The following is a 12,303-nucleotide window of genomic DNA, read 5'->3' as shown; positions in this document are numbered from 1 at the left end:
ACTTTTAAATGATCACTTTCACCCCGCGTGCCCTTTGAACTAATGTCGCGCCTTCTGTTCCACCCTTCGCAATGAATAATCTGATTTCTCCGATATTACTTTCGTTCCCCTTCTCTTGTACTTTTGTTGCCAGCCTGGTGCGAAACCACACCCATTTTTTTTTTTTTTTTTAATATATAGGTCTGGCCAAATCCGTGGGGAATCGTTTGCAGTCGTTCCAGCCTATTGAGGCGTAGTCCTCGGGTTCATTTTAACACAATGGGCACGCGGCGAAACCTGCCCGACACTCGGCCACCGCCGCGACTGACCTACAGCCACAGGCTACTTTGTGGCAACTATTTAGGCCAGAATATGCAATTACAATATTTATAGTGCAGCCACACTGACTCACTGTGGCACAGTAGGAAGGGTAACTGCTGTTCTTTTGTATGTGGTGCACTTTTTCCCTGCTGTGCTTATTATTATTATTATATTATATCGTAGTACTATTGGTTTCCCAATATAGGCTACTCTAAACCTACAAAAGAGCGGCGGTGCTTTTTTTTTTTTTTTTTTTTTTTCTTATCTGTCTCGAAACTGCATGTAGTTGATTTTTTTTTTTTTTTTTAAAGTCTGACAGCCAAACGCTCCGACGCGTTTGTGTCACTCTCCAGCTAAAAGTTAATGACACTTTGTGATAAATGACACCTTATCTGTTTACCCACGATGCGCCGAGCCATCACTCTCCAAATTATTCAACGATGACACGGCGCTGACTATCAGTAGCGTGGCAGACATCATTCATATCTGTAACATCATCTAATTAAAAGACATCACTTCTGCCAGACAGTTTCCTTACTACTAGCTGGAGCAAATTGATTATCAAATCCCCCCCCCTCCTCCTCCTCCTCCTCCCACCTTCACCCCCTCCTTTCCAGTCTATGCAAAGGAGGAATGAATGAATAATGCATGGCCATTAAAGTCTTATCTTGTGTCCTGACAAACAATGTTGCCATGCTTTTTTTTTTTGTTTGTTTGTTTGTTTGTTTTGGAAAACAGTCATTCGGCGTTTACTGCCGTTCGTTTTCCGAAAAGCAGCGTAATTCCGGACACACCGGATCGACGGATTTACTTTACGACGCCGCTCGGTTTATGACAGCGCTTAAGGTATTTGCATAGATTTATTTTTTATTTTATTTTTTTATAGCTGCCACTCAAGAGATTATGTCGGCAATGAAGTGGGGAAAAACTAGAACGATGCGTTTCCGCCTCGGGCGCCGCGGCCGCGGTCTGCGAGGCCACGGGCCAACACCGTCACCGAAATACATGTTTAATGCTGTTACTCAAATTGTTATTGGAGGATTCCTATCGTTGCGTCGCATCAGCACGCTCTCACTGTAAAAAGGAAAAAAAAAAAAAAATGCAGCTCTAACGGCGTGCCACATTATGCAGCTGTTTTATACCCGAATATGGAAGAGCACCAACAGTAATAAAATAGATTAACCATGCTCGGTAAATCTGATTGACTCGTGTTTTCTTTTCTTTTTTTTTTCTTTTTTTTAAGTCGGTCCAATAACGTAATAAAAAGTAATGCGTTTCCAATTAGCGTTTATTTCCCGACGTGAATCTCACCGACAGCGTTATATGACTCCAGCGACCGGGGCGGGGTCGTATACGCGGCGCCGTACATCTGGTGGCGCTTACAGGTGATTTTTCAAACGGGTAAAAACGCGTTTAAGCTCCCGTGTCGGGTGAGCTGCTCCGTCGCTGCACGGCGCGCGCCTCCTCGGGCGGAGTCGTCCGGCTCCCGCTTTGATTCGGTACCTAGTGCGAAAGAGCCGCCGGTGCCGTCCCGACCCGCCGTGCCGTCCCGACCCGCCGGTGCCGTCCCGACCCGCCGAGAGTCGGCGCTCGAGTCCGCAGCTCCACGCAGCTTTCAGGTGACCCACATTGACAAAACTACCCACCGGTTGTTGTTTTTGTTTTTGTTCCGCGCCACAGCCGTCATCGCCTCTCTCTCGTTATTAATCCTTCTGCTTACTTTCAAACCGCGGCTGTTATTATAGTCGGATGAATACATTTCTATTGAAACGAGACGAACTCAAATTTTCAATACAGCTGCGGGTCTCTTGAGGAGGCGGCCTTATTATGAGCCTTTCTTTCTCGAGACGCCACCGACGGCACACCGAGGGTCACAGGCTCTTTGGCGGTTAGCGTCTTGAAGTAGCTTCAACGGTGACTAAAAGTGAAGAAGACAATACCTGAGAACTACGGCGAACTCCAAGTATGTAAAGCACTCGTCTAAATTCAGTATCGGAGGGAAAAGATGGCTTCGGGAGCTCCCGGCAGTGCGCGGGGAAATCCGGCGACGGGCCGAGTTGTTGACAAAGACGCACATTATTGTTCGACAGAAAGAAAGAAAGAAAGAAAGAAAGAAAAAGAATATATAAGCGGTTTTCCAGCAAGAGTTTTAATGAAGGGATTTGAACGACGATCATTTCATACAGTGGGACGACCGTGTGTGGTTGCAAAATAACAAGGTTAAGGATAAAGAATGAAAAAGAAGTCAAAGAGAGGAGGGAACCCCATCATGAAGGGGGAGATTCATTCTCAGTAAATATCCAATTTCCTTTTGAAGCTGGAAGCCTGAAGAAAAAAAAAAAAAAAGGAAAAGGAAACGATCCGAAAACTGAGAAAGGAAGTCGTTGGAGAATAACAGCAACTCAACTGTTGAAGGAAATCTCTCCCCAGGTAGGCCGAGGGGTTTCGTTTCTTTTCGCGACTTCGCCAAAAGGGGTTCGCCCGCACACATCTCGCGGTACAATGTGGAGAACGGTCGACGAAGGCCGGACTCCCTTCGCCATCGGCTGGTCCGCCCGGAGAAATGCTTCAAATGCAAAAGGGCCGACGAGATGAAGGTTGATTATGAATTCCCTCTGACTGCTTAATGTGTCAAGCCAGCCAAATGTCAGAGGATATTCCGTCAGAAGGTTATTGAGCCCACTGAAAATGTCAGACGGGGAGGAACCGTGAACGAGAGCGCGGCGAGGAAACAAAGGGAAGGAAAGAGGCGCACATGTGTTCCTGCGACAGAGATACGGCAGAGCACCTGTCATCATTATGTCGCCTAATGGGATTTGGTTTGAACTGAAAGCTTCTCTGTAGTTGTGACCTGCTTTCTTTTTTAGAAGCAATTGTACTTTGAGCTCATTTTTTTTTTTTTTCCCCCCATCCCTTACGGTGGACCAAAGTTTGGAGGACCTACGATAAGCACTTGGCAACGATCCGGAGGTCTTGGTCGGTAAAACTTTGGCGAGATAGCCCAAATTTATTCCAAGTTTACCGCGATCGTGACTCGGTAATTGCCGAGAAGTCCCCAAAACGACTGGCAGGTCGGATATGAAGAACAAGTTAAGTTGCTTCTCAGATTTCAAAGTGAAACACTGAATTTAATTCAATTATTCCCCCCACCCCCTTTTATGGAGACCATACGGTTCACACAAGTTAAAACAGATGGCTAATATTTCATGCCAGGCGGAAGACAAGCAGCAAGATAAAAAAAAAAGAAGAAGAAATGCATGCAAATTAATTATGTCACAAGTTCTTATGGACTACTGCCGTTCCTGTGGTTTCGAGTTATTCTTTCTGTTGCGGGCTGATCTTAATTATTGGATTAATGTCAGACTAAATCAAACGTTTAAAAAAAAAAAGAAGCAGACACCTAGTCACAATGCCACGAGGATGATGTGAATAACAGGTTTCGACATGTAATACAAATACAAAAACACAAAAAGTAATACAAAACCATTCTGTCGCATATGAGCTGCGTTTTCTCGATTGATTTTTAAATGGATCTTGCAGGTATGAAAATCCCATTTCAAGTCTTTTTCTTTTACGATTTAACAACTTGAAATGGCGTTTTCTTATCACAAAAAGAGCGTCACCGAGGAAAAACTCTGTGCTCACCAAAGGCCGTGTAGAACTCGTCTTTTGTCAGGTGCTCGTCGTCGTTGACATCGTTGTACTTCAGCAGGTCGAACAGCGTGCACTCAGAGACGTCCTTGGACAGACCTTCCTGCTTGATGACCTTTAATGAGAATGCATTGATATTGAGTTAAAACAACAACAACAACAACAAAAAAGGTGGAAAAATCTTTTTGGAGAATCTTTATGCTAATGTTTCTGACACTGACTCCCAGAAATAATGTTTAAATACAACAACCTTGCTGAAGAAATTGTTCGTGGAAAAACAAGAAGAACATTTCATTCATTTTCTATTAATGGAATGAAATGTTGTTGATTAACACACAGCATCTGGCAAGTCTCTTAAATCGGCTAAACATTTACCGACAACTTATTTCATTTGTTTTCTTCCGTCCAAGAATTTGATCTTGGCGGTCGTGTTAACAACACCACCACTATTAAATGGTTTATGGCACTTTATATAAAATATGTTATACATGTTAATATATATGTTACTGCACTTGGTATGACCACAAATCGCCCCAACTGCTCTGGTCCCTTAGTGCTTCACTTAAAAAAAAATCTTACAAACAAAACCAATTATGTTTATAACAGCAATATAATTGAATGAAATAAATAAGAGAAAGTGTTCCTCCTTTAAAATACAGATGGTTTGTTTGAATGTATTCTACATACATACATATATGATGTAGCAACAGCATTTAAAAAAACTGCACGTTTGCACATAAATATTGGACTTTTTTATTTCCTTCCATTGAAAAGATGCTGACACATAACTACACCTTTAGGATTTTAATGTAGATGTAGAAATCATTAAAAAAAAAAAAACATTTAAAAAACATTCAACACCCCGAAACTAAAGTTTCGTCCCACAACGCTGTGACAACTGCTAAAACTTTTCTGATTACTGTTGCCACACTGAAACTCACTGAATGTTTGTGGGGGGGGGGGACAACCAAACACTGCAGTTGTTATCATCAACCTGCTAAAACATGATCCTATTCAACACCCTGTGCATGGCCCCTGGCGGTAAAACATCCATCATACCAGATCAGCTGTCAAAATGCTGATCACGGGGGACAGCTTTATACATCATGCATCGTTCACCGGATCAGTGCACTTCCTCCCGCGGATGACTCCGAAATGTAGGAGTCACCTGTAATGGCATATCCTTCGTGTAACCTGGAAACACCCCAAGTCTACAAAAAAAAAAAAAAAAAATAGGTGTTTCGCCTTTTTTTTTTTTTTTTTTTTAATGGGACTTTAAAATGTATGGGGGTGGAGGCGTGTCGCCCGGTTTCCGATCACATCGAGTCAGATCCACCGCTCGTTCCCCACCAGCTCATCCAAATATGGTCGCTTCTGGCTCCACACCGCTCGGGACAACAAGGATGGTGCCGGTCGAAAACAACAACTCGGCTAAGTATTGTAGATTTCGCGGGAAGAAAGGTTCTGAAACACAAAAATTCTGTCTCGTCCTGTCTTTGACTGGATGACCTTTAAGATGTTGGTAAGTGTTGGAAGTCGCAGGCTTTTGATGCTTAAGCCTGACTCGCCTCGCGCGCACACACACACACACACACACACGCGCGCGGTTCTGCTGATTTTCAGCCACTTCTCTGCAGAGAAAGACTATTTAATCACAGCAAAAGAGGACGCCGGGGAATGTTCATCGGCTTTCGGCTGACCCTGCGAGCTAAATGATCCGAGGCACAATCACTGATGGGCTAACCAGATGTAATGTTTATTGTGTTTGCGGCTTCTGCTTGTTTCGGCTCAAACCTTAATTTACAAAGCCAATGGACCATCGGCTGGTAGGTCGGACAGAAGACCTATCTCACGGTTCCAAGTTTTTTTACCACTTCGTTTCGATACGCGCTTCATTTCAGAACCTTTTCTAACACGGACATCACGCACGATGGTTACAGGCGAACGTGCATATTTGAAAATACAGCATGAAGCACTGGTCCACTTTCAAAGGCTGTTGGCAAGGTCGCATCTCTACACTGCTGCCTTTCACCGGCAGAACAACATTACCTCGACACAAAAACCACAAGACTCTGATCAGGGAATAGTTACTGAGATAGCTTATTTTTCTGTTCAACCTTCAAGACCAATTGACAGACGTGCGTTTGTGTCGTTTACGCAACGCTCCCCCTCGCCCCCTCCATTTGCACATTATTTCCCCGCCCATTCAAAAAGTGTCTTCAAGGTTTGTCCGTCTCTTTCTTATTGAGCTTTATTTCTCTTTCTGACGAACAATACAAGATGGTGTATTGTACCCGTGTACAAATGGGGGGCTGGAAAACCTCTACAGATGGATTTACAAAAGGCGAATGTATTGACCAAAAGATACCTTGACGTTATACTCTTGTATTACAGAACTTGAGGTTTCCTGCAGAAATACCTTTGACAAATACGAGCATTTCGAAATAATTCAAAAATATTTACAGAACTGCATAACAGACGCTGAATACACTTCTGTGCAGGATAAAAAAAAATAAAAAAATTCTCAAAAAGCTATGACTCTAAATAGCAGGTTCTTTGTAGATAGTATAATTCAAATAGTAGTTTTAGCTGCAATATTATTAGTTACATTTTCTTTAACGCATTTAAAAAAAACAACAAAAAAAACAGTTTCTCCTTGCAACAAGATAATGACATATCGTTTGCTAACCTAGAAAAAAAAATCTCCATCCTTGTTTTTTTCTTGCAGTAACTAAACACCGCGGTTATGGCAGACGGGGCTACGGCAGGTCAGTGGCGGACAAGGTGAAGTCTTTTTTTGTATAAATTATCCGGTTAAAAGGTAAAAAATTTCAGGCAGCGTCTTTGGTCAAGTGATGGATACAGACAATGCATGAAGAAAAAAGGAAGTTTTGATTTGCCATTTTAAAAGGGCAGCCGAGACTAAAAGGGTAGGCACAACTGGTCCCCGTGACTCTTGGTATGCACACTCCGGCATGTCAAGTAAGCCAGGCTGAAGGATTTTTCGCTCCAGAATTTCAAAACGGGATCAGAGACTACTCCACATACAAAGAGTGCTTTCGGGCGAGAGGGTGGCAGCCGTAGTTTTTTTTGTTTGTTGCCGTTTTGGTGATGAGTGTGCGATTTGGTCGTGAGGGCTTGATCACGCCAACATTTAATTCGGGATTAATCTCCTGTCTTCTGTCAAATGAATCGTTCGTCGATAAGTAAAAAGCCCCGCAGTTCCAACCCGAGCAGCCGAGGTTAAAAAGAAAATACGCACATTGCTTTCACAAAACAATCTGAGTGAATTTGAACACTTACGTATCGTGTGTGGCAATTAAAAAAAAAAAACGTTCATCCTTTGGAGAGAAAATAAAGGTTGAGCCATGAATTATTCTGAAATTACATTCTGATGGAACACCAGCATAAAAAACTCATTAAAGACCCAATCTGTAATTACATTCAGGCACATTCACGTTGAGGCACTATCATCCCACAACTGCCTATGTTTATTAAGGTGATTTATCCAACACTGATGAAGCTGTTTTACTCTGATATTTATTACGCCGTCATTATGACGAGGCAAAAGTTTCCTGCGCGTAGGTGAAGATTTTAGTCGCTGGTGCGTGACGAACCGGTAGTTTGGACTGCATTTTCTCGAGAAGAACCGTCGAGAGAGTTCGTTCAAATGCTTCAGAAAGTCTACAGCGACGAAGCATCGAGCCGGGCGAGATGTTTCGAGCGACGTTCGTGTCGCAGGAGAAGCGAAAACAACATCGCCCAAGACCGAAGGAGCAACGCGACAGAAGAGCAAGCAGGTGGGTGAATTTTTTTTTTTCTGGGATGTGCATGTGAATTCATCCCCCAGGAGCAGAACGTAAACAGAGTCTTAACTGTGACGTTTTGAGGGAAAACATTCAATTCACGGGTTCACTGGGACTTCTTTCTGTTCCCCAAAAAATACAAATAAAAAGAAAATGTTTGTGCGTTTTCTGCTCAAGTTTCGGGTCCATGTTAAAATTGCAAATCCGCGGATTCCACCGGTCCCAAAAAAACGAGTTTAACTCAGGTGCCGAGGTTGCGGTAACTTATAATATGAACTCGTGAGGGTTGCAGCTTCCCCTCTGCTCCGTGCAGCACACCATTTTAGCGCAACAGGAGCAATCTTGCAACTTTTTGATCCACCCTTGTATATTGTCCGAGCTAAAAGGCAAAGAAGTCCAATTCAGAAAATGAGTGCTCTCGGTTAACTAATGCGTACCTCAAAGTCAGGGAGCTCCATTAATATAAATATGTATTCATGCAAAAAGGAACAACCTTTGAGTACAGTTGAAACCCGCGTGAGGGGGCCGCCTGCAATTCACCCTTGATCTTAATTTCAGACGACTCCAGAAACGTTTCCCTGGCGTCTTTTCTCTGGGAGTAAGTGATGCGTAGTTGGCGCTGTATGAAATCAGCCAAAACTCCCGTATGTGTAAAGGTTCGAAAGGGAAAGGAGGGGGTGGGGGGGCAGAGCTAAAAGCAGCCCTGAAACGAGCTTCTCCATCCGGATGTTAATTATTAATGGCTTGTGTCATTCTGGTATAGAACACACGGCATCACCGAGAGGTTTGAACAATCTCTCAAAAGTAATATTCGACGGGTTGAAAGGGCATATTCAAATCCACGCTCGGGGCGCATCGGTAATATTATTCCATAGCACGCAGAACAGCCTGGTTTGTTGACTTCGCACTTTACTTACGGAGCATTGATTTCTCTCACGCCGGCACGGAGCAACATTTCATGTAAAAACATGTAAAAATATGTAAATAATATGAAAATATCACTAATTTTTTTTTTTGTGGGGGAGGTGGTATTTAGATGCCTTGAAATACAAAATAATAAAAATGTATTCAAATGAATCTCACGAGTCCTCCTCCGTCAAGGAGAAAGGGCATCGACGAATCTGAGCAAGGTGACCCCCGCGCAGATGGGATGCCGTACCGGATCGGCGGGAGGTGAACCTTAGAACAGCAACTGATATCATGGTTCTGAAAAAAAACACCGCGGGTTGCTTACCCCCCTTCAATTATTCAAACAGCGTTCTATATTAAATCAGTCCTCCGGTACAAGAGGACTTTATTTGCTTATGCGGAGGAACAAAAATCTTCGTAGCTCACGGCAGCATCGAATTAAGCTGCTTCTTCTTCTTCTTTTTTCTTTTTTTTTTTACAACGTCCCTCTCGGTAGCGTTGGTCAAAGGCTGCAGCCTCCCGTGAGCGCACGGCTCCTTTGACCCCACGCTGCTTTTCAAAAGATTTACCTTGAGCACGCGCACCTCGGCTACCAGAGGGAAGGGCGAGAGGAGCAAAACCGAAACAATTATTGCAGACGCGAAAGCGGCTCGTTGGGACACTCGAGCGCACAGATGGTTTCGTTCATTTGTGGTCTCCTTTTCATTAAGATATTCAAATGTAATTTTGACACACTGCGAGAGAAATCGTGTGGAGTAGCAAGCAGCTACTCGAGTTTTTTTTTTTTTTTTTTTTTTTTTTAAGTCTCGAGTGACCGTTAACTGCCTAAAGGACGTCTTGTTGTTGTTGTTGTTGTTGTTTTATGACGCCGAATATCTCTCGGCGTTTTAAAGTGCGTACCTGCGAGAGCTCGCTGGCTTCTATTTGACCGTTATTATCGGCATCGAAGCGCTTGAACATCACATCCACCAGTTGCTTCTTGGCAGCCATGTTGTCCTTGTGGTTGCCGCGGAGGGAGGACCCCATGTAGCGCTTGTCGTGCAAATCCAGGGTCTTGGTCTTCAGCCGACGGTAGTCGCTCAATCTGCAGCTGTCATCTGGCAAACGAAGACAAAAAAGGGAGAAGAGTGGTTCAGAAGGAGGGGAGAATATTTGTCATGAACTTGAAACAATAACTGGGAGAAGAGTGCGGTTTTTTTTGTTTGTTTTTCTTTTACTTTGTTTGGATTACTATAAACATCATTTAAATGTAAAAGGTATGTTTCATGAGTGCCTTAATGATTCCCAGTTGCTCGAGAAAAAAAAAAAAAAAGAGCACACGATTATTATTCATAACGTTGGATGTAGCGTTTCAAATCTCAGCCAATTAGTACCTGTGCAAACTAGACTCCCCCTGAAGATTCGCATGATTAAATAATAAGCTCCTGTTTATGTTGAGTAAGAAACCCAAATCTGAGCATGTCTGCAGCACAATAACAAATGCTTGGGATTATTTCACCCCCCCCACCCCCCCGAGGGGGAGCACGAACAGTGGCTGACGTGCAGCATTTTCGGGTGCCTCAAACTAAGAAAGCGGCGGCCTCATCAGCGCGAAGAAACCGACGAACAAAATCGCAACACAACACACACACACACACACACACACACACACACACACACAGATACAGGTGTCAGGAGCTCGCCCCCCCGACGGCAACCGAAAAACACGATGGTTTGTATTTACAATCCCGCCATCAAAGGCACCAGATCAAAGGAGTCAGCTACATGAAAGGTTTCGGCGGAGTCGAGTGGAGCCAAAGAGAAAATAATGACTAGAAACGAGAGGGTTGACACGTGTCAAATAAACTTCTCATTGTTCGATGTGGAAGTGCTTCTCCGCTAATAACGGCTATATTAGCTGATGTCAAACAGCCCGCGAGAGGAGCTTTGTTGATTCTGGGATTGCCGTCTCAAATCTCTGGAGGAGGAGGAAGAGGAGGGGGGAGGAGGGGGAAGGGGAAGGGGGGCATCTCTGCCACATCCTGGAACGCAGGAAAAAGAAAAATAATAGTAATTGAAGAGTAGCGGCGACATGCTACCTGCAAATGATTCCCCCCCCCCCCAGCATAGTGCATTTGTGGGGGGTGGTGGTGGTGGTGAGGGGGGGTTTGATCAAGGAGAGAATGATTTAGCCGATAATGAAACGCTCCACTCGGCGACGCCGGCCGCTCACCGAAGCGCTGATGACTGGATAAGCAGAAGCAGCACGACCCTCAGAAACCAATGACATATCATTTTCAGATCTCATTTCGGTCTTCTAAATCTCTTCCAGCGTTCCCATCAGTTCCCCCCCCCCCAAAAAAAAAAAAAACAATCGGAGCAATCAGCGGGCATTTAAATGAGATGCTTCGTTTAATACCGACGCTAACCGTAATTTAGGTACAAGAGGCTGGGAGAAGTTCTTCAAACTCCGCCGGGGAGAAAAACAAAAAAAGTAAAACCATTGAGCTTTCACAGGCTCTATATCAAGACATTATCATTTTCGTCTCAGTTCTGTACGACCTTGTAAAAGTCCCAGAGGTGCAGAAAACTATATTCCCGGCATCGAAAGGATATTTATTATTGTGAACGAGAAAGAAAGTTATGAGTCTCTTTTCTGGAATACGAAGGGGGGCGATTTAATATTAATTTCAAACACTACCAGGTAAACACAAAGGAACGAGGTAAACAACGCCGTTAACTGCAACTGATTAGCGATAACATAGGGAGCTTTTAAGTTTTGTGCAAACGATGCTATTTTTCTGGAGGAAAAACTGAAGAAATGGTTCCGAATGTTTCATCTTAAAAAAATAATAATAATAATAATAATAAATAAAAAGCGTGACAAATGAAAGGAAAAAAAAAAAAAACATTAACAAGTGAGAGGAGAAAATGACAAATGCAGATCTTCCATGTCATGCAACAATCAGACCGGCGTGTTTTTTTTTTTTTTTTAAATCTCAATCCTGAAAACAACACTTCAAGCTGAGAGTGTTTGCCAATGCTAAAGTGTCATTGGGAGATGGGCGCTCATCTAAAATGTGCCACATCGCTGCATGGCAATGAAAAGTGGAAGTTAATGAGGTTACTATCTGTGTATTCCACTTCCACTCGAGGTACAAGGGGTCAAGTGAACGATCTGATGAGAATGGAAATGACGCGAATCATATGCTTCACGGTCACCGACCCTCAACCCAAATTGGAAAGGTTGGGAGATTTTTTTTTTGTTTTTTTTTTGTTTTGTTTTTTTGGATCAACACATTAGAGATCGTGCTCTTCGACGACATTATCAAAACACTAAATGAAGGATCGTCTTTAGTACGAATTGTGTTTTTTTTGTTTTGTTTTGTTTTCCATTAATGACTTTATAATTTATACAGTGAAGCACTGAAGCCGTTTTAGAGACTCGTAGACGTTTCACAGTTTAGTAAAACACTTTTTTTTTTTTTTTTGTTTTTTTCCCCCCTCCTTTAATCGGTCACCCAACTCTTATCTGTTGTGTTTTTAAATCGGTCTCTGGGTTGTAGAAAATCTCTCCACAAAAAGGCAAATCTTCTTCGTGCGGCGCTTTTGCTTTCGTAATAACGTGCGGCGTCCGATAAATTAGAAGCTGGCGTTG

The 12,303-nt window shown here is 43.2% G+C and overlaps 1 protein-coding gene across 5 annotated transcripts in view; it reads right to left on the bottom strand.

Moving 5' to 3' along the window:
• fstl5 (follistatin-like 5) overlaps positions 1-12,303 on the bottom strand; it is a 170,362-nt gene that overhangs the window by 74,594 nt on the left and 83,465 nt on the right. For all 5 annotated transcript variants that reach the window (XM_069701742.1, XM_069701745.1, XM_069701743.1 and 2 more), the window contains 2 exons: positions 9,567-9,763; positions 3,946-4,066 (listed from right to left, as the gene is read on the bottom strand). In XM_069701742.1, coding sequence (XP_069557843.1) covers positions 3,946-4,066; positions 9,567-9,763 — 318 coding nt within the window. The remainder of the gene's footprint in view (positions 1-3,945; positions 4,067-9,566; positions 9,764-12,303) is intronic.

Source organism: Brachyistius frenatus, unplaced genomic scaffold (assembly GCF_029030835.1).
Source record: "Brachyistius frenatus isolate BFR_SWC_R1_liver_20210118 unplaced genomic scaffold, ASM2903083v1 Contig_38, whole genome shotgun sequence".
Lineage (NCBI taxonomy): Eukaryota > Metazoa > Chordata > Actinopteri > Embiotocidae > Brachyistius > Brachyistius frenatus.
This window is presented reverse-complemented; position numbering and strand designations above follow the sequence as displayed.